Source organism: Homarus americanus, unplaced genomic scaffold (assembly GCF_018991925.1).
Source record: "Homarus americanus isolate GMGI-L3 unplaced genomic scaffold, GMGI_Hamer_2.0 scaffold31037, whole genome shotgun sequence".
Taxonomy (NCBI): Eukaryota; Metazoa; Arthropoda; class Malacostraca; order Decapoda; family Nephropidae; genus Homarus; species Homarus americanus.
In genome coordinates this window covers 25,544,556-25,563,841 of record NW_024722227.1, presented here as the reverse complement: position 1 = coordinate 25,563,841, position 19,286 = coordinate 25,544,556, and the positions used below count along the sequence as shown (strand labels likewise).

General features: G+C 37.1%; 1 protein-coding gene across 3 annotated transcripts; it reads right to left on the bottom strand.

Moving 5' to 3' along the window:
• Nucleotides 1-1,512: 1,512 nt before the first annotated feature.
• On the bottom strand, nucleotides 1,513-17,894 carry LOC121862433 (geranylgeranyl transferase type-2 subunit alpha-like). 3 transcript variants are annotated; one of them, XM_042360730.1, is made up of 10 exons: nucleotides 17,773-17,894; nucleotides 15,987-16,097; nucleotides 13,738-13,856; nucleotides 12,733-12,920; nucleotides 10,864-11,063; nucleotides 10,359-10,459; nucleotides 10,040-10,211; nucleotides 7,290-7,515; nucleotides 4,661-4,789; nucleotides 1,513-2,183 (listed from the first exon to the last, which is right to left on the bottom strand). In XM_042360730.1, exons 1-10 carry the CDS (start codon nucleotides 17,773-17,775, stop codon nucleotides 1,750-1,752), a joined length of 1,683 nt encoding a protein of 560 aa, XP_042216664.1. In that variant the 5' UTR covers nucleotides 17,776-17,894; the 3' UTR covers nucleotides 1,513-1,749. The 3 variants fall into 3 exon arrangements, with proteins under 3 accessions (XP_042216664.1, XP_042216665.1, XP_042216666.1); XM_042360731.1 differs by lacking the exon at nucleotides 17,773-17,894 and adding an exon at nucleotides 17,668-17,689; XM_042360732.1 differs by lacking the exon at nucleotides 1,513-2,183 and adding an exon at nucleotides 2,210-3,023.
• Between the last annotated feature and the right edge of the window lie 1,392 nt (nucleotides 17,895-19,286).

Genomic DNA, 19,286 nt, shown 5'->3' with positions numbered 1-19,286 from the left:
AGAAGGATGTACTATAACGGGTTATTCTAATGTGACCGACATCCACACAGAAACAGTGGGCACCACAGGCAAGATGAGTGTTACGAGCCCACGGCCTTGCCGGCAGTACATAAGATGCCAAATCCACCGAACATTGCCCATTAAAGTCCCTGTAAAAGAGAGAGAGTGAAGCAACATTGTGGCGAAGAGAAAGGGAAGAAAGATTATCAACTAAAGGAGGAGAGTTAAGAAGAAATGCCTTTGATTCCACCATATCTAACAGTTGGACAGAAGATCCACCCCAGATATGAGAGCAGTACTCCAAGTTAGGACGAATGAATCCCTTATATACTTGAAGCTACTGGTCAGGAGTCAAGTAGCTACGGCTTCTGTACAGCATTCCCAGCTTTCAGTAGGCAGCTTTAGCTATATTGTGGAAGTGGCTTCCATGACATATTAAAGGAAATGGCGAGGCCTAGCATATCTATTAGAATTTGGCAAAATTATTGTCATGAAATGTGATTGGCCAGAGATCTTCTACAGTATTTTGTAAAGTGTTTTATTACTATTGAATATGACCAAGTTTCTGCCTCCCCATTCAGAGATGCTGCACAGATCCGCATTGTTTGATGAAACAATATCAGCTCTAAAACAGATCTATTCTGTAGTTTGAGAATTAGGGGAAGGGAAAAATGTGAAGAAGAGTGATGAGTAGAATCATCTGTGTAAGAATGTCGTAGTGTGAAGTAAATCATTGATAAAAAGGAGAGTAGGTGAAAGAACAGAACCCTGTGGAACACCACTATTGGTAGAGAAAGAGCAAGAGATCAATCCTTCAACAACAACTGCCATGGATAGATTCTTAAGGAAGCTAGAAAGCAAAGACTTGCCATGCCCTGTCAAATGCTTTGGAGATGTCAGGGGCCACAATGAAAGTTTCCCCATAATCCCTAAGAGAAGATGACCAAAGATGGGTGCAGTAGGAGAGCAGATCACCAGTAGATCTCGCCTGGCGAAAGTCATACTGATGATCCGACTAAAGAGAAAGTCGTTCAAGGTGAAAGAGAGAATGAGAGTAAGATAGTTTAAAAAACTTGGAGAGGGATGAAGTTAGGGCAACGGGGTGATAGGGGGATTATAATGGTCATCCTTCTTCGGGATGGGCTGAACTGAGGCAGACTTCCCCAAAAAAGGAAAAATTAAAATTTTGAGACAAAGGTGAGCAAGCATAGGGGCCAGAACTTCACCACACTCCCCCAGAACACGAGGGGGTATTCCGTCTGAGCCATACACCTTACTCCCATCCAGATTGGATCACACGCCAGCAACCCTATGGTTGGAGATTATAGGAAAGTGCATAGGTTCAGTAGGAGTGGAAGAGCTGGAAGTGTATGCTTCTTATACACATCTTTTGAGTTGGTTAAATTCCTCAGTTGTTTGACTGATGCCTGCATTTCTTATAAGCTTTCAAGTTTTTAGACATGTTGAGGCATATACATCTAAGTCTATTGTACTGTATATTAAAGCATTTTATGATTAGGAAAACTTTATTCCAATAACTTACAAACTTTGCAAAATTCACTTATTATGCTGAGCAAATATAAAGATATAACAACTAAATCAAGTTATCAAGTTCTTGTGCAGATGCAATTTTAATCTTTCTACATCTAAAAAGCATTTAACAGACTGGAATGGGAGAATCTGAAATAAAATATTTATATGATATGTGCATACTATAAACTTTAACTATTAAACTACATTATGGACTTTTCACCTAAGAATTAATGTTTTTATATGAGGCAATATTTTCCTAATGTCTTCACCAGTGTTGTCAAGGTCACATACTGGATTTGCACTTACATTTAGTTCTGTCAGTGCTGATAATCCTTCTAATACCTTAAGTTGTTCTAAACTTTGTATTTTGTTGTGTGTCAAAGATAGGGATTCCAGAGCCTTCAAGCCAGCTAAGGGAGCAAGGTTTTGTATCTGGTTATCATCCAAAATTAGCTTTCTACATGCTACAAGATTGCTCAAGGGTGAAATAGAGGTAAGATCATTGCGACTTAAATCAATAGAGGCGGTACTGGCAAGGAGATGGCTTAGTGTGATTCTGGTCAGACTGTGGCCAGAAAGTTCAAATTTACTTCCAACCTCTGCAACAATCCTATATTGTTTGAGGGACGTCTCCATAGCCAATTTACTTTCTGAAATGGAAATTATAATCACATTAAAATATAATACATCATTCTAAATAGAAACTCATGACCCAGCAAACTGTAGAGTAAAAGAATGCATGATTTTAGTACTGTACTCCTCATCCATTTAATAATTTATGATTATTTACTTGTCAAATGTTCTCTAATGATTCAAAAGCTTGAAAAATATTTACCTTCACATCTGCATGAAGGTCACTAATGGGGGGAAATTTGGTCAAGTATAAAATTCATCCCAAAAGTAACCATTTCCTAAAAGGTTTGGGGTCATCTGCCTCTTACAATTACTGTATTATTATTCTCATTCTTCAACTTCTATTTCTTCAATACTTTATTTACCACCTTCTAATTATTACTGCTGAAGTGATCAAATGATAATACAGTAAACTTCCTCCAATGTGGACTAATTGGGGGGGGGGGGGTGTTCTGTATTGTCTATATTGCAAGGTGGAAAACTTCAATGTGGAAGGGATTGCCAATTCAAATTACCAAAGACACCAAACCTACTGTAATTTTTACCCTGGACTTAACACCCCCCTCCCCCCCAGGAGTTTTTTTCCACCATATCAAGTTACTTTTAGCTGCTAAGGGTTTTTTACCATCTGTAAAGAAGAAAAAAATGTCCTTGGTCTCTCATACACTCTTTGAAGCTTGGTGCTGGCTCTCAGCAAAGCTGTACTCAGTGAGTCATCAAGTAGCTGGTGTTGTCAGGTGCTCTCTTATGTTTGGCAGCCATGTGAGCTCAGGGGCAGATCCAGAAATGTCCAAGAAGTTATGGGTGGAGGAACATGGCAAGCACAGTGCGCCCACGCAGTTGGGGATTGGGGGGCACTGAAAGCCCCATAGAAAATTTTATGAAATCTGACCAATATATCATGGGCATTTTGAAGCCATGTGCACTTGATATTAGGAGATATTTTGAGGTCAATAGTAGTTACTTTTTACTATACAAAAATGCCTGAGTACAATACTGCATTTAAGAAAAAGTATTGTAATTTTCTGAAAGAGACGGGGAGTCAGACCCCCAGGACCCCCTTGGTGCTGTATTAGCTGTCACTGTGCCCTAATAATACCTCCATTTGATAGCCTGTATCATATAGAGTTTATATATAAGATAGATACAGATAAACTATTCAGGATTATTTTGGGATAAAATGGTGTTTCTAACTAAATAGAATTGATTTTATAAACTCTGGAAAAACAATTCAGTTTCCATCATTGTATCGTGAAGAAATATTTTTGTTTGTGGATTTTTTTTAATCACTCGTAGAAAATTTAATCGGGATCATTATCTTACGAAATTCATCTTTCTAACACAGTCAGAATAGATGCTGTGGATAAAAGTTTATACAGTACACTTTTCACTAGCCATAAACATTTTCACTCAGTGCTGCAGCCTGATATAATAATAGAGTGATAGGAGAACTGTACAAAATAGAAGAGGGTTTCTTATGGTATACATTATTACTACATTATGTCTGTTGAAAAATAGAAGCACAAAGTATATGTTAATAATTAAGTACTGTACTTATTAATTACATGTACAGTATTAACTTATCATAAGGAGGCCGAGTTTTGAGGTGATAGGCGGTTGAGGCAGGAGGAGAATGTATGACACTGACGGTGGAGTTTTATTTTTTTTACTGCTAATCTCACTGACTGCATGTACTGCACACTATTCATATTTCATAAGACAGTTCTTTTGTCTCTTCAGAGGCAGCTGTTGAGTTACCACAGTGACAGCCCCCATTTACATGAATTTTCCCTCATACTGTACTGCATTTGGGTTGTTTTTCTCCCGGGTTGGGAATACACACGTCTGGTGCTGGACCCCAGATTAAGTGAGTCCAGGTTAGAGGGAGTTTACTGTTCTGTGATGGACTGTTGCTTTAGGGTTAGACACTGGGCCTCTGCAATTTGAGAAATGCAGTGAATCCCTTTGCCTTTCTCTTCTGAATATGGGTACTAATCCTAGCAGTTGCTATTTAACAACTTTCATGGTAGAACAATTCCACTTCAGCTTCTGTTTGCATGTGCTGTACACATGGTTATTAACCTTTCCAATTTCTATTATTACCCAAGAGAGGCTTTACTGTAGTATGTTGGATACCTGGACATAGTGGGTAATGCACTGACCTGGAAAATTCATATCCCACTAGAAAGACAGTACAGTATCAAATTGATGCCTAGCTTGATATAGTTAGCTTGATATAGTTTAGTAGCATGACATTAATAAAACCCTACTGACTCACACAACAAATGAGAAACAACCTATCCTGTCCCATTTGGGTTGTGATCACTTTACTTCATACAGTGAAGTGAAGATTAATTCTTAAGAACTCTAGTGGCCAATTAAGCAAAGATTTAAGGGTATGGGAGATTGGGAGGCATAGTTTTTGTAAATGTTTGTAACAAGCTTACCATGGCTTACTGAGGTGGCCAAAATATTGCAATAAAATTCCACTTACTCATATCTGCATAATATTTGTTGCGTAGGACGTCCAGCTCCTGGAGTTGAGAGAGGTAACTGTGAATCTTCTTTTGGTGAGTGTGACAGTCAAGGGCCCACATTACATCCACTAAGGTAAGTAACACCCCTGCAAATAATAATAAGAAAAATACAGTCCACCGTACAAGTAAAATTACACTCCTAAACATACAGTGCAGTAATTCAAATTACAATAAGAACAAATTACCTCTAACCAGATTTGATAATGACTTTTCTGATCTCTCCCTGCATTTTTTATTTATTTACAAAAAAAGTTCTTTTCCAAGCTACAAAATTCAGACACATTCACCCAAACCAGTGGTTGCCAACATTTACTTGGCCAGGTACACCAATTCCCCCATTAATGTCGCTTCAGTCAACGAAGTTTCATTATAACGATGTTGAAATTATATTTTTTTATAAAAATGATAAATGTACAACAATTTAAAAAATTCGGTACGAAGGTGCTCAGTGCCGGATTGTGCTAACAGCTGGCTATCGACCAGCGTAGGCGCCATATTTGTTTGTTATTGTTCATTAGTTGTTAATGCTCTTCCAACATTCACTTAAAATCAAATTAAAAATTTATTTGAGCCATAGAACAATGAGTGCTGAACGTGCATTAGGCAACACTACTGGTTGTGGTCACAGAAAGAAGAGGAAAAGTGTTACAATAGAAGTTAAATTATATGTGGTAAAGAGATTTGAAGAACAGTGAGCTGTGGACATAGCAAGAGCTGTCGGGTTGCAGCCTACAGCTCTATGGAACCTCAGTTACCCAAAGAGATTGGAGCGCCTCCAACTACCGAGCTTATACTACAAATGGGCGACCTAATCGAAGTGTATTAACATCTCAGGGGGGAACTACTCGGTCGAATGTACATACCTGGAGCTGGTGGATGTCCACCCCACAAGGGGTCACAGCTCTAGGTTGAAGAAACCACAAGTCCAGAAAACTGTGAGGGCAAATTGTTTTGTAGTGAGAAATGTGAATTCTTGGAACAATCTGCCAGTGTGTGTTGTGACGGCACCGAGTGTGAGCTCATTCAAAACCAGATATGACCAACACTGGAGCAGGTTCAGATATATTCAGGAGCCAGTGCATGCCCAGTACAGTATCTGCCAACAGTGCATATCGGAGACGTGACCAACTGCCCAAGCGGCTAACGAGCCGATCAGTGGTGAAGAGGATAAAAGTAAAAGTAGGTAAGAACAATGTGGAAATGTAGAAAATACCAAATCATGTGCTAAAAGTGTTACTCCATTATCTGCTGCACAGTTAACTTGTAACAAAAGTGGCATTATGGAAAATATGGAAAGAATGCTGAACATGTAGATTGAGAATCAACATTAATGAAGCTCATCATGTTCGTTTGCTCTCCATACAGGCGAAAGCTCTAAGTTTATTTGAAGCTTTAAAACAAGAAGAAGGTGATGGTGCTGAAAGACAAACATTTGTGGCAAGTCGTGAGAAAATTTTGATGATTATGTACCCAAGGAAAATAACCCCTATTTCCAGTAAGTCCTCGCTCAACGTCAGGGTTACATTCCTAAAAACGCGAAATTATACGAAACAACGTTAAGCGGATCAATTTCCCCCTAAGAAATACATAAAATATGGGAGTTATGTTCCCATTGCCCCATGAAATACATTACATATACAGAAAATCATTGCCATTACTATAGAAAATAATGCATACATATACAACTACAGGACTAAGTTTGAATTGGTACTCACTGATGGGCAGAGGAGGTAGAGTGAGTGTGTGGTGGGTAGTGAAACAGAGGAGGTGGATGGCGGGAGGGAAGGAGTATGGTGGGAGCGGAGGAGGGCGGGAGAGGAGGGTGGCGAGTCATTGAAACTCTGCGCCAAGCCGAGAGAGCGTAGCACGGCCAGACGAGAGCGGGTGATGTAAAATGTAGTCTGTGACGACGCAAAACGACGTAGTATCGGATCACCATCCCAGTTAAACAAATTCTTGGTCTCTAAAGTTTAGCGACATAGTAACGAAAGAACGTTAAGCGGGACGACTTTAAGCACGGACTTATGATTGTGTTTATGAGAAATTATTTTCACTTGGTCGTGGTTTCCAGAAACCTAACAACAACGTTACTGGGGGAATTTGTGTACTGTACTGTATGCCACGTACTATTTTCTGAGCTTTTATTTGTTTTATTATTATTATTTCTATTATTCTATGGAACCCAGATTGGAAACCACTGATCTAAACACTTAGCACTACACATTTTCTGACAAACAATATTCACAATTTCCCTAACAACCTGGAAGCCTACAAAGTCAGCTCCCTGATCTCTACAATTACTTCACCAAATTTTATTGCAGGTATTAGACTAAATATTTAAAAAAAAATTTAAACAAATACGTCTAAATACAGTAGTTATAAATATATACAGTACTGGTATATATTTACCTGTATTTATAAATGTAGTTCTGTGAATGTAATTTGCCTATCAATGCATCAAAAAGGGTCATTAGGATATAATTTACAGTATTAAGATTTTTATTTTGGGGAGGAAGATAACAGAATAAAATTTTACATACCACTGAAGTTAATAATAAACTGACAAACAGTATTTAAATTACTCACATTTATTACCAGGATCCAATTCATCTAAAGTGACACAATTATCTTTCACTTCTTCCAAAGTTGACCGTGCCGTGTCTGACAATTCTTCTCCACCAACCTCTAATGTTGTAACCCATTCTATAGCTTGAGTTGAACCTTCACCAACATTTAACATCTCAGTCATTGAGGGATCAATAATAAGCGAGATAGTATGTGCCTCAACTGATGAGAGATTTAATTCTGCAACCTGGAAAGAAATATTTTATGAACAAATATATGATGAGGTATTTCTGGTGGGCCAATTTATAACACCACCTGAAATATATAACAAGAAATGACTCCACTTGACACACATGACCCTAACAGTCAACTAAGTATAAACACTACATTTGGGCTAAAATATGCACGATCAAACTATGTTGCCCCCATGTTGTGTGAACATAAAATATTTAAAAGTTAGTCTTGATTACCTTCTTACCAGTGATTTGTTCATAAATTTTCATGAGTACCCGGTAGCATCAACAGTCTTTTAAGTTAAAATAGCTTCATGAATATATATATATATTCATATACTGTATATAGTACAGTATCAGTAATCTACCTGTTAACCAGAATCTTCAAAACCCAGAACTTTTCATGACCAAGGAATTTTTTTGTTGAGCATTCAGAGAAAAATCTCTGTTCAGGGCATTCTCACAAATTTCCAAGAGACTGCATCATGCGCCAACACATGCCAAGCTTGTGGGTGGGTAGGCTCACTGTGCTCGTGCACTACAACTAGCTACTATTGCCATGTGACTGACTGCATGGGATGCCAATGATTAGCTCATGTATCTCACAGTCTATCTCCTCAAACTCTAGCATCATGTTATGCAGTACTGTACATTACTGTACCAGGATACAATCAGCCAAGAATACAGTTAAAGCAGCGTTAAGACATAAAAAGTGATTACAGTTACATATACTGTAATGTACAGCCCCCCAAAAAGTATCATTAGATTTTCCGTTGCTACAATTTGAAACACTAGATGAAATGCTTCAATTTGATTCCCAATGCATCGTCATAAGTTGGTATGCCTGCCTGCCATATCAGCAACAACTAGAGATGTGGGTAAGACTGGGGGAGGGAGTTGTTCTTGTAAGGCATACTAGTGTAGATACTTCATTATAAAAAGACATCCATTAAGCTATATTAATGTTCAAAACTTATATACTCATTCATGCTCAAAGGTCACGGGTGTAGAACTACCAACCGTTCAGAATCAGATCAAATAACATTGCCTGGAAAGCCTTGAATCACATCGACCCCATGGTTAACGAACTTTTGGGGGGACTGTACATTCAATAAGTGAAAGTACAGGCAGTCCCAGAGTTACGACCGTCTGACCTACAAACCCACGCACTTATGAGCGGGATCCGAATACATTGATCGCAAAAAATTTTAATTCAAATAATTTTTTTTACATTATTTTCATTATTCTGTATTGTTTAACATCACTTTATTTACAGATTTACATTATTTGTTATATATGGGATTTAACAGTACTGTTGTTTTGAATGGACAGGGTTGTGCTTTAACCTAACCTAAACTGTGGAATTAACATTGTTCTGAGTTACTAACACATCGACTTCCAATCAGGGTCCAGGAATGTATCTCTGTCATAAGTCAGGGACTGCCTGTACCATACGTACAGTACTGTCCATAGAGTGGGCAGTGTATGCCTACTGTAGGCTTGTGTGTAGAAAGTAAATTGAGGCATTGCATGGAGAAACTAGCACAAGCACCATTTACATTTTTTGTCAGGAAATGCAATCAAAGTTTGCAACATTCAGAAATTGATAACATGGAAAGTATTCTAGCTAGAATGTTGCAATTTGTTTTCAAATGAAGCTCAATGTTTGTAAATTATGCAAATAATTTTTTGAAACAATACTGTGAACCTCACCTAACCTTCAAGGAGATGAGATGCGGACCAGAGTTTGGTTTTTGTCTATGGTCAGTGGCGTTTTTGCACTTTATCCATCAACTCATGAAACTAGAGTGTTTGAAGAACCGTTTGCAGGCATAAACATGATTATGGCCTGGGTGCTGCTGTGCTAGTTCTCCAGGCAACACCTCAATTGTACAGTATAGTGTGTGTGTACAATGAAAGGCAAAAGTCGTGTCGTGAAATTTGGTGAAATCATATGCCGAAGGGCTAAACTTTTGGTGCGCTCTGCCTTGTGGTAGAAGGCTCTCATAATGTTTCACGAGATATATATTTAATCTTCGGACAAAACCACGACACGACTTTTGTCTTTGATTGTACAGTAGTGTTTACATAAATACCGGTGTGTGTGTCCGACTGTAGTTAAGCCTCTACAGCAATGGTACTCCGTGCCAGATGCATAGTTTAGACACACAAACATTCACCAATGCCCAAAAAAAATCCGGAGATAATAGAATTCATCTCAATACCCAGAGATGCGCTGCACCAATCCATCTGGCTAATGGGGATATTACTTACTGTATATTAATGGTCTCCTCCCTTCATTTCCTGTCATATATTGACTTTCACAACTGTGATAAATGCATTCTGTAATGGTGTTCATCTTCTACAAAAAAGCCAATACAGTATCTAGTTAGCTTATCCCTTATCATTCTATATACAGAATCACCCAACAGCATCATTCATCCTTAAAAACCATTTGTTGTGCAAAGAAATGACAACAAATATGAATGATGGTTTTAAGTGTTAATTTGGTCCTAAACTCCTAAGCATCACACTTACCCAAACATTGGAGTAATCTTCATCATTTGGTGCGTACCATATAAGGGTTTCATCAGAGTCTGCACCATTCAAACGAATAAAAGGCACTGCTCTCTGAGGCACAGGTTGTGAGAATACACAAATAACTAAGCCAGAATCTCCCTTATATCTCACATATCCAACTTGCAGCATCCTGAAAGATCAATACAAAAATGAAACAATTTCTTAATATTTTCTAACTTAAAAGGCCCCCAAAAATTGTTAACACCAGATACATTTTGTTCATAAGATACTTAACAGATGTAAAAGACTTGTTTACATCCTCTATACAGAAACTCACCTTGGAACTTTTTCTTGCCTGTTGACAAGCCACCTCAAGAAAAACCATGGACTCTGGTCAGAAGGATCAGTGAACACTGCCTCAACCACAGTTTGTAGCTCCTGGAATGTGAAAATACACATACTGTACATGTACATAAACTGAAAAATGTAAACAAGTAAATAAAACCACGCCTGCATGACGTGCACTGGACAAACACCCACATCTAAGTTGAAAACAGATTCACTGTTGTGCTAACTTAACAGTAGTGAACCAATAAAAATATTCAACTCTGGTGTAAACATTATTTTATATTTTTTCATAAAAAAAATTGAGTTCCCATCATTATTCTTTGTCAAAATATTTTGTTTAAGGCTCTTTTATTTAACAATCTTGTAGAGAGTTTATTCAGGATTATTATGGTAGTAAATTCACCTTTGGAACAATTAGAAAATAAGTTATTGGCTGGAAATTTTGATGTGAAAATTCTTTTGACCTATGAAAACATTCTTGTACTGTACAGTACCTTGATAAGTGCACCTTCTGATATTGGGTGTGGAGTATTTGATGGTGGGGGATGAACCAGAGGCAGCAACTTGGACCGGTAATGCCAAGCAGAATAGTTGCTTAGGTTGTGCTCTATCAAATGCTGAGAGAACTTAAGTTCATCTTCTGGTTGTTGATTACTTCCTAATACTACAAACCGCCGATAATCCCAGCAGTGAACTGAAATACCATATTCAGCTATTAACAACTTGTAGTCCTTCACTTACTGTACAGTCAACCCTCGCTTTACGCGGTCCCACTTTACGCGTTTCCACGTTTACGCGGTACCCTGCCGAACACGGAATGCTCACTTTCCGCGGTGTGTGTACCCTTTTACGCAGAGAGCGGCGCGAGCAGGGTGCACACAAGGTCACCCAGTCATCAAAACATTACCGAGTTCTTCACCCGCCACCTACCACAGCCGGCCCAAGTCAGTGATAGTGAGGATATGGACTTATATGGACTTTGAGGGGTTTGACAAAGAGGCCCTGCAAGCCACTGTGGTGGCTAGTGATACAAGTGATACAGGTGAGGGCCAATAATCTGCCCTCTGCCTCGGAACCAACCCCCCATACCCGTGTGCCCAGCCATCTTTTCTACTAATGTAAGTGTTAAAAAACCTAATATTATTGATATGTCTCTTAATTATTAATTGTGTGTGCATACCATCATAAAATTAAGAAGTTATTTTGACTACAACGTAGGTATTGTGTCTGAAAAAGGAGAGTTTGGGGGTCGGCCCGGTCTCTATTTCAATTGATCCCATATGTTATGTTGTTCACTTTACGCGGGCCGCCGTGGGTTCAATTGACCGCGTAAAGTGAGGGTTCACTGTATATTTTAAATGAGTTTGTTAAACTAACCATACCAATTACAACTAATCTAACAGTAGACATTTAGATGTGGCAAGGTATTACTGGCCATCTATTTGAGAAGGGAAATACCTCATTAGTTCTGTTTAGGATTAAGTAAAAATCTTATCTTGTATTTTCGAATTTCGAGATTGCACTTTTAAAATTTTACCGTGACTTTTTATTGGAAAATTTTGCCTAAAGGAATAAGTATGGATGTATGGACTTCAGATAAAATAGGTTGTACTGTATTATATATATTGACCTTAATCATCCTTACCAAGTATGATAGCATTAACAGGCTTAAAATATGTAGTTCTCTAGTTTTCACCCAGCGGCACCAATACTCGGGGATAAGTTTACCATTTCCATCATCCTGGTTAATCATTTAGGGCAGGGGTTCTCAACCAGAAACTGATACTAATATGGAAAAAATAAAGGATTTTCAGTATTATATGCATATTATTTGGAATGCACTTTTTGAGGCAGACAATCTTGGAAAGGAGGGGGGAATGACATTCTGACATATGGTGAAAGGGGTGCATGGGGCAAAAAAGGTTGAGAACCACTGATTTAGGGTCTTGATCTTCCTATTAATGGCTAATTTTTGGGTCTTACCATAAAATATAGCACCAGTAAGCAATCTCTTCAACAATTAAATTCACTGTAATTTTTAATGTTACTGCTCTCACTATATATTTAGGATCATTACCTCACAACCCTGCTATACAATAAGCCAGAATATTTCTTGTATCATTACAATATTACAGATAGGTCTTTAAAAATATAAATAGTGTTAAGGCAATATCCAATGACAGAGGTATAGTAAGAGACGTGCCTGTGTAAACCAACTCAATATGTAACGTATCATACAGCAGAGAATAAGATGGCTTAGCATATTTTACATGAACTAAATCTTTACTGACAAATAACTACAATTTAACTATAGAGTATATGGACATTATTGACATGGAAGACTAAAAAGAAGTAAAGCTCACAATTCCTCTCATCTAATTTAAGATACTTGTCACACAGCGAGAGTTCAGCTTTCCACGGTGGCTTGGGGAAATTCATCATTACCCAAAAGCGGTGATGCCAGGCTCCATAACTCTTGTGGTTTTTCATTAAACAACTTTCTACCATTGCTAACTCCCCAGTAAGAAGCTTCTCCCAGGATTCATCATCTCTGAAAGTAGAATTACAACCAAGAGTGAGTAAAACCTGCAAAAAGAAATTATGGTAACAAAATTCATCTGAAGGAAAGTGTGAATGATAAAGGAACAACAACAATTTAGTTAAACAGTCAGTTTCCAAGAATGGTGTGAGCAAGAATAAAAACATGGGTTTACCCAATGGTGAAAGCTGATAGAATTTGATTACTGTATATGTAGATTAATGTTTGAATGTTTGCTACTGCTCACTTCTCAAACAGTGTCTATATATAATTATATATATATATATATATATATATATATATATATATATATATATATATATATATATATATATATATATATATATATATATATATATATATATATATATATATATATATATATATATATATATATATATATATATATATATATATATATATATATATATATATATATATATAATTATATATATATATTATATACACACACACACAATACAGGCAAAGGAATTATTGTCTCTAGAACGAATGGCTCCCTGTCCCGGCTACAAAAATGCCGGGAACTTTAAAACTACCCGTAGACCTTCTTGAGTACATCCTGGGTGTCATCCGCGAATAATAGAGGACCGCGAAATAAAAATACACGGGTTATCAGGGTTTACTGTACACCTATAAGTGCAAAAGTTTCTCAAGTGCTAAGAAGGAATCCTTGTATTCAAAAGAAGTAGTAGTTATTGTGTGGATTAATAAAAGCTCTTTAAATACAATTACAGTAGTGACATGAAGGAAAAGTAACCGTATAGGGATATATGAAGTTGGAATGGAAAATTTATATTCAAGTACGAACCCCTTCAAGGCCAAGAGAATCTCTCTTCGAAAATTCCAAAGGGTGGCAGCATCAGGGTTGGCTGCTAATAGCTGAGCAGTTATCTTTAGTCCTTCTTCATCATGGGTCCCTGAAGATCTCTGAAATTCATAGTTCTCTCTTAACCATATAGTATGATTAGTTGTTGTGATCTTGTAAACAAATGAAAATTAAAGGGGCAGCCAAGATGCTATAAATAAATTCTTTCAAAGTTAAAATTTCTAAGAAATGAATATAAAATCTAAATTATAAATGATGCCAAAAAGATGAATAACCAACCTCACTCTAAATACTTAGTCACAGCCGTATGTTAAAAGTGAATTGTGTGACCTCAAAATCTCCCCAATACACAATTATTATGTTAAAAGTTATTTTACATTTATAAAATTTGATGCATTCATAAAAATATTGGAATCTGGGCGCAAAATTTCGAGGGGCGAAGCTGCCCAGAATCTATTGCAAAAATTGGTTTTATTTAGTAGCATATAGATATCTTAAAATCTTGTGCTATATATACAGTATATAATATATCTAAGAAATTATAAATGCTACTAATAAAAGATATTTATTACAGTCATATCTCTATTACCCAGACTAATTGGGGCAGAACACTTCCAGGAATGAGAGATCTCCGGGTAACGAGACGACTCTCTTAAAGCCAGAAAAAATCCCTCATCTCCGGATTTTTCCAAGTAACAGAAAAATGATCTTGGAAATTCCAGAAATTGTCCAATACATCATCTCTCGAACCCAGAAAAATATCCCCGATCTCCGGAATTTTCCGGGTACCAAAATTTTTTCTCGCAATTTCCGAAAAAGACTCCCCCATCCCTGGAATTTTCTGGAAGATGTGCCCCTCAGAAAATCATTCCCATAGCCGGAATTTTCCGGAAAATTATGGATCTGGGAACGATTTTCCAAAAAAAATTCAGTTCCGGCTATTGGATAGTTCTAGGTTTGAGGGATTCTGGCTAATGGAGATATTACTTGTACTGTACAGTGAAAATTTTCTAAAGCTCTTATGATACTCTCAAGATTTACAGAGGTCAGACTCCAATGTCCAATGTCATCAGACCTGCTGGTAGATGATTCTGACCTTATCAAAGCTAATTTCGATTATAGCTTTGATACTACAGTATAATGTATGTAAAGTTGAAAGTTGATATTTTTTGGTTTTATTATAGCTGTGAGGGAGTTTATCGTCTCTTTAATGTGAATTAAGATTGGCCAAAATGGGAGTTGCTCTGGTCAAGCTAGATGAATGTTTCGATAATAACTCCACATTTGTCCATTATTTCATACTCAAACCTTGAGAAAAAACAAATTATTGTAGTTAATATACACAGGTTATTTAGATACGTTAACCCAAGTAAATCTTAACTAACCATTTACTATGATCAAACGTTTTTAGAATCAATTATATCCTTTATTATTTTTTACCACCAATATTTTTTTTTTCGTAATTGAAAGTTATTTAGGTTAAGACTCACGCAGTTACAGTTCATGTTTAAATCCTACATGGAATAATGTTATTTTTATTATATATCGGCTATAGTTTACAGAGGCTAGTTTAGGTATTGTAGCATTAAGTTAGGTAGATGGCATATTATATTATCATATTACTTGAGTTTTTTCTATTATGAAGAGATAATCAAAGCATAAAAAAAGCTAGTGTATTGTATTTACTCTAGGAACACAAAACTTTGAGTCATCAAGGGTATACAATACTGCTAGAAGGTATGACTCACAAAAAGAAATTTGTTGCTTTCTAAAAAAGGAACGATTAAATACCGAGCCTTTTTATGCAAGGAAGCAGTGTTGCCAGCAGTGCACTCGACCACCTTTCCCAGCTTTATAATATTAGGTACCCATTTACAGCTGGGTGAACTGGGAATGACCAGGGACCGAGCTCGTAAAACTGTACCAACAGCCAAACAATTCTGCACATAATTTTTTTGTATTTATATAGGCTGCCAGGACTCTTGTAAATAGAAGCTGGAGTTAGAGAACAGTACTGTACACTGCACTGTACAGCAATATGGTTCCTAACATATTACTAAACAATAATGGATATCATGCAGCATACAAAGTCAAAATTTACTGCACATAAAGCTGTTGACAAAGAAATGGTTAACTGTAACAAAACACTGGTAGTAAATAAATAAACAAATAAAAATAAATTATATTGTGTAACCAGAAGAACATGAAGGGATTCCTGAAGGTCACACTACCTTTTCAAAGGCCTTTGTAACACCCCCAAGATATAGTTTCCTCTTTCCTTCTCTTTCTTTTTGTTTTTCTGCTGCTTGTTCAGCTGTTGTCTTTATTTTCAGCCGTCCATGCTGTCAAGAAAGAGAATGAAAAAATTAAATAAAAATTCCCCGACCAAATGTAGGAGGCTATAAAACATGAGGAGCACAACCAATATTTAATTTATATTATTTATTGACTTAACTCTTTATTACCATTTTCAGGAAGTTAAAAATCATGAAATAATAGCCATACGTATCCTACATGTGAACAATTATATATACAATGCTATACTATAACATACACTAACAACCTGACGTTTTTAATTGCCCTCTTCCATTGATGAGGTTGCTGTGTTTACAACCAGACTTTTAAAAAACTTGAATCATGAAGGACACCACACAACAGTGCTTGACAGCGAGGTGGTGGTAAAGGTAACTTATAATATTGGAATTAGTGAGGTGTCCTTCATGACTCAAGTTTTAAAAGTCTGGTTGTAAACACAGCAACCTCATCAATGGAAGAGGATGCTTAAAATTGAAACTCCGAGTGTAAGAGTTTACCATGCGAGAATCTGTCCGTAAGAAACAAATTCTACTTGGCATAATATGACATTACTGCAATACAATATTGTACAGTACAGTACTTCTGTACTGTAAGAAATAGGTGATTCCATCATAAGGTGAGTCAGTTCGGTTAGGTTAGGTTTTTGTTTTTCTAATGTGTTTTTGTGTCTTTTTTATTCGCTTAGCCATAATTTTTTTTTTCGAAAAACGTCCCACGAAAAAAATCGAAAAAAACGGTCAATTTCCGACGGAAATGAAGGTCTTATTCGGTCTAAATACACACAATTACACTAGAAAATATATTTTTGACTCTCTTACAGGTGGAAGTGCAAATTGACCATAAATTTATACCAGGAATCCTAAAACGCGGTCCGACTAATTACCCAATTGTAGCCGCAATGAAGTCAAATAATGGTCCTACATGAATAAATCGGACTGCCAACCACTTCTCGACTATTTGGTGTCACGAAGTCACAAAAAAATGGAAAACTTAATTTAAACCGAGTTAATAGATCGCGTGCATGTACCGAGGGAGCGAGTAATTACCCAAATGTAGCCACAATGAAGACAAATGATGGTCCTACAAGAGTAAATCGGGCTGTGAATCACTTCTCAATTATTATTTGGTGTCATAGTCACAAAAAATTGGTAAACTTAATTTAATCTGAGTTGTGTTAGGTTAGGTTAGGTTAGGTACATGCACTCGATCTATTAACTCAGATTAAATTAAGTTTACCAATTTTTTGTGACTTTATGACACCAAATAATAATCGAGAAGTGATTGGCAGTCCGATTTATTCATGTAGGACCATTATTTGACTTCATTGCGGCTACAATTGGGTAATTAGTCGGACCCCTAAAACGGGAGTCTGGACCTCCTTGTTAGTTAACTTCAAATCAAAACACTAGTTACAAGTACAGGTATACAGTACTGCATTAATGTGGTGGCAACAGTTAACAACTAACGTAAAACACATAACTTGACTACCTACGCCCTCTTATAACAAGGTTCAAATGGATAGATAAATCACCACTGCAGTAGATTAGTTGAATTATATTTATAACTATTTAATTGACCTAAATGAACAATGACTACCATGAGAGCTGTAAGGCCAGGTCGTGTTGCACCGGCTGAAAGATACAGTAGTACACCTCACCGCTGTAATATGGTTATTAATGTATTAGTACAGGAAGAACCCACCATTGTGAGGTACAGTAAGGCACAACACTCTCAGTCAGTGTGGCCAGTGGTGGACAGCCAGTGGTGGACAGCCCTCATAAGGTGTGGCTAGTGTTATGTCTGCCGTCTCACACTTCTATAATATTTAATACAAATATCATCGTCACTAAAAGGTATTTAAGTTTAATTCTGTGGATTAATGATATGGTTTATTAGAAAAAAGACGTAATACAAAGAATAAGTCCTGAATTTTCTTCTCACGTGATAGTGAACAGTTTTTATATAAAATTATTGAAGAGAATAACATTGTTTTTTTGTACCAGTATACCGGATGAGAACAGCAGGTTGTTGAAAATAATACTTTTTTCTTTATCAAATACTTTTGCATTAAATAGTCACTAAATGACAAAAATAAGAATGGAAACATATCCTGTGTGGTGCTGTCTGTCTGAGCAGCCGCTAAGCCCCCCAGTAAGAGAGTGGGAAAGGAAACTACTATAGATCTTATTTCATTCGAAATTTAAAATTACCCGATGATTGTAAGCCAATAACCAGAGGAAAAATGAGCAGTCATGTGCCCTCCTTTATTACCAATCCTGAAAAAAATCAATATTCATTCATCAAGACCGCTGCAAAAACAGGTGATTTAGTGGTGCCAAGGTTTCCTTTTTCAAAAGAAGCCCAATTTTAGGCAAGCAGCGGCACCATTGTATTGCACGCAGCAAGCAGTTTAAAGGCAGCCCAATGGTGCGGGTACATCACGGGTTGGCAACACTGCGTCAGCTGATCCTCACTCATCATTTGAACCAAACACCAGTATAACTATTTTTTTTTGCTTCGAATTTAATATAATATATTTTTTTACTTGATTATGAAATGTAAATAAGTATGAAGTTAAAAAAATATATTTAAAAATCTATGCAATGAGAGGAACAAATTGAAGGGCAGTGTTAGCTTCACTACTCATGAACAAGTTGTCATGTGCCAGGTTAAGAATTATAAAAGATACGTCCTAGACGTATAGTATACTTTTACTTTTATCCTCTTCGCCACTGATCGGCGCGTTTGTTCAGTCACCCAAAATCGTCCTCAAATTTTATTTGTTAAATGTCTAACTTTCGCCCTGAAGGAATGGCACCTCTCTTTTGCTTTACTTATCCTCTTCACCACTGATCGGCTCGTTAGCCGCTTGGGCGATCGGTCACGTCTCTGCTTTTCTTTTTTTACTTACTTTTATCCTCTTTGGTTTTTTATCCTCACCACTGATCGGCTCGTTAGCCGCTTGGGCGATCGGTCACGTCTCTGTCACACACTGTTGGCAAGTACTGTGCATGCACCGGCTCCTGAATGTACTTGAACCTGCTCCAGTATTGGTCAAGGCTGGTCTTGAAAGAGCTCACACTCGGTGCCGTCACAACACTTTCTGGTAGATTGTTCTAAGAGTTCACAACTCTCACACCGAAATAGTTACCCTCACAGTTTTCTGGACTTGCGGCTTCTTCAATCTTGAGCTGTGACCCCTTGTGGGGCGGACG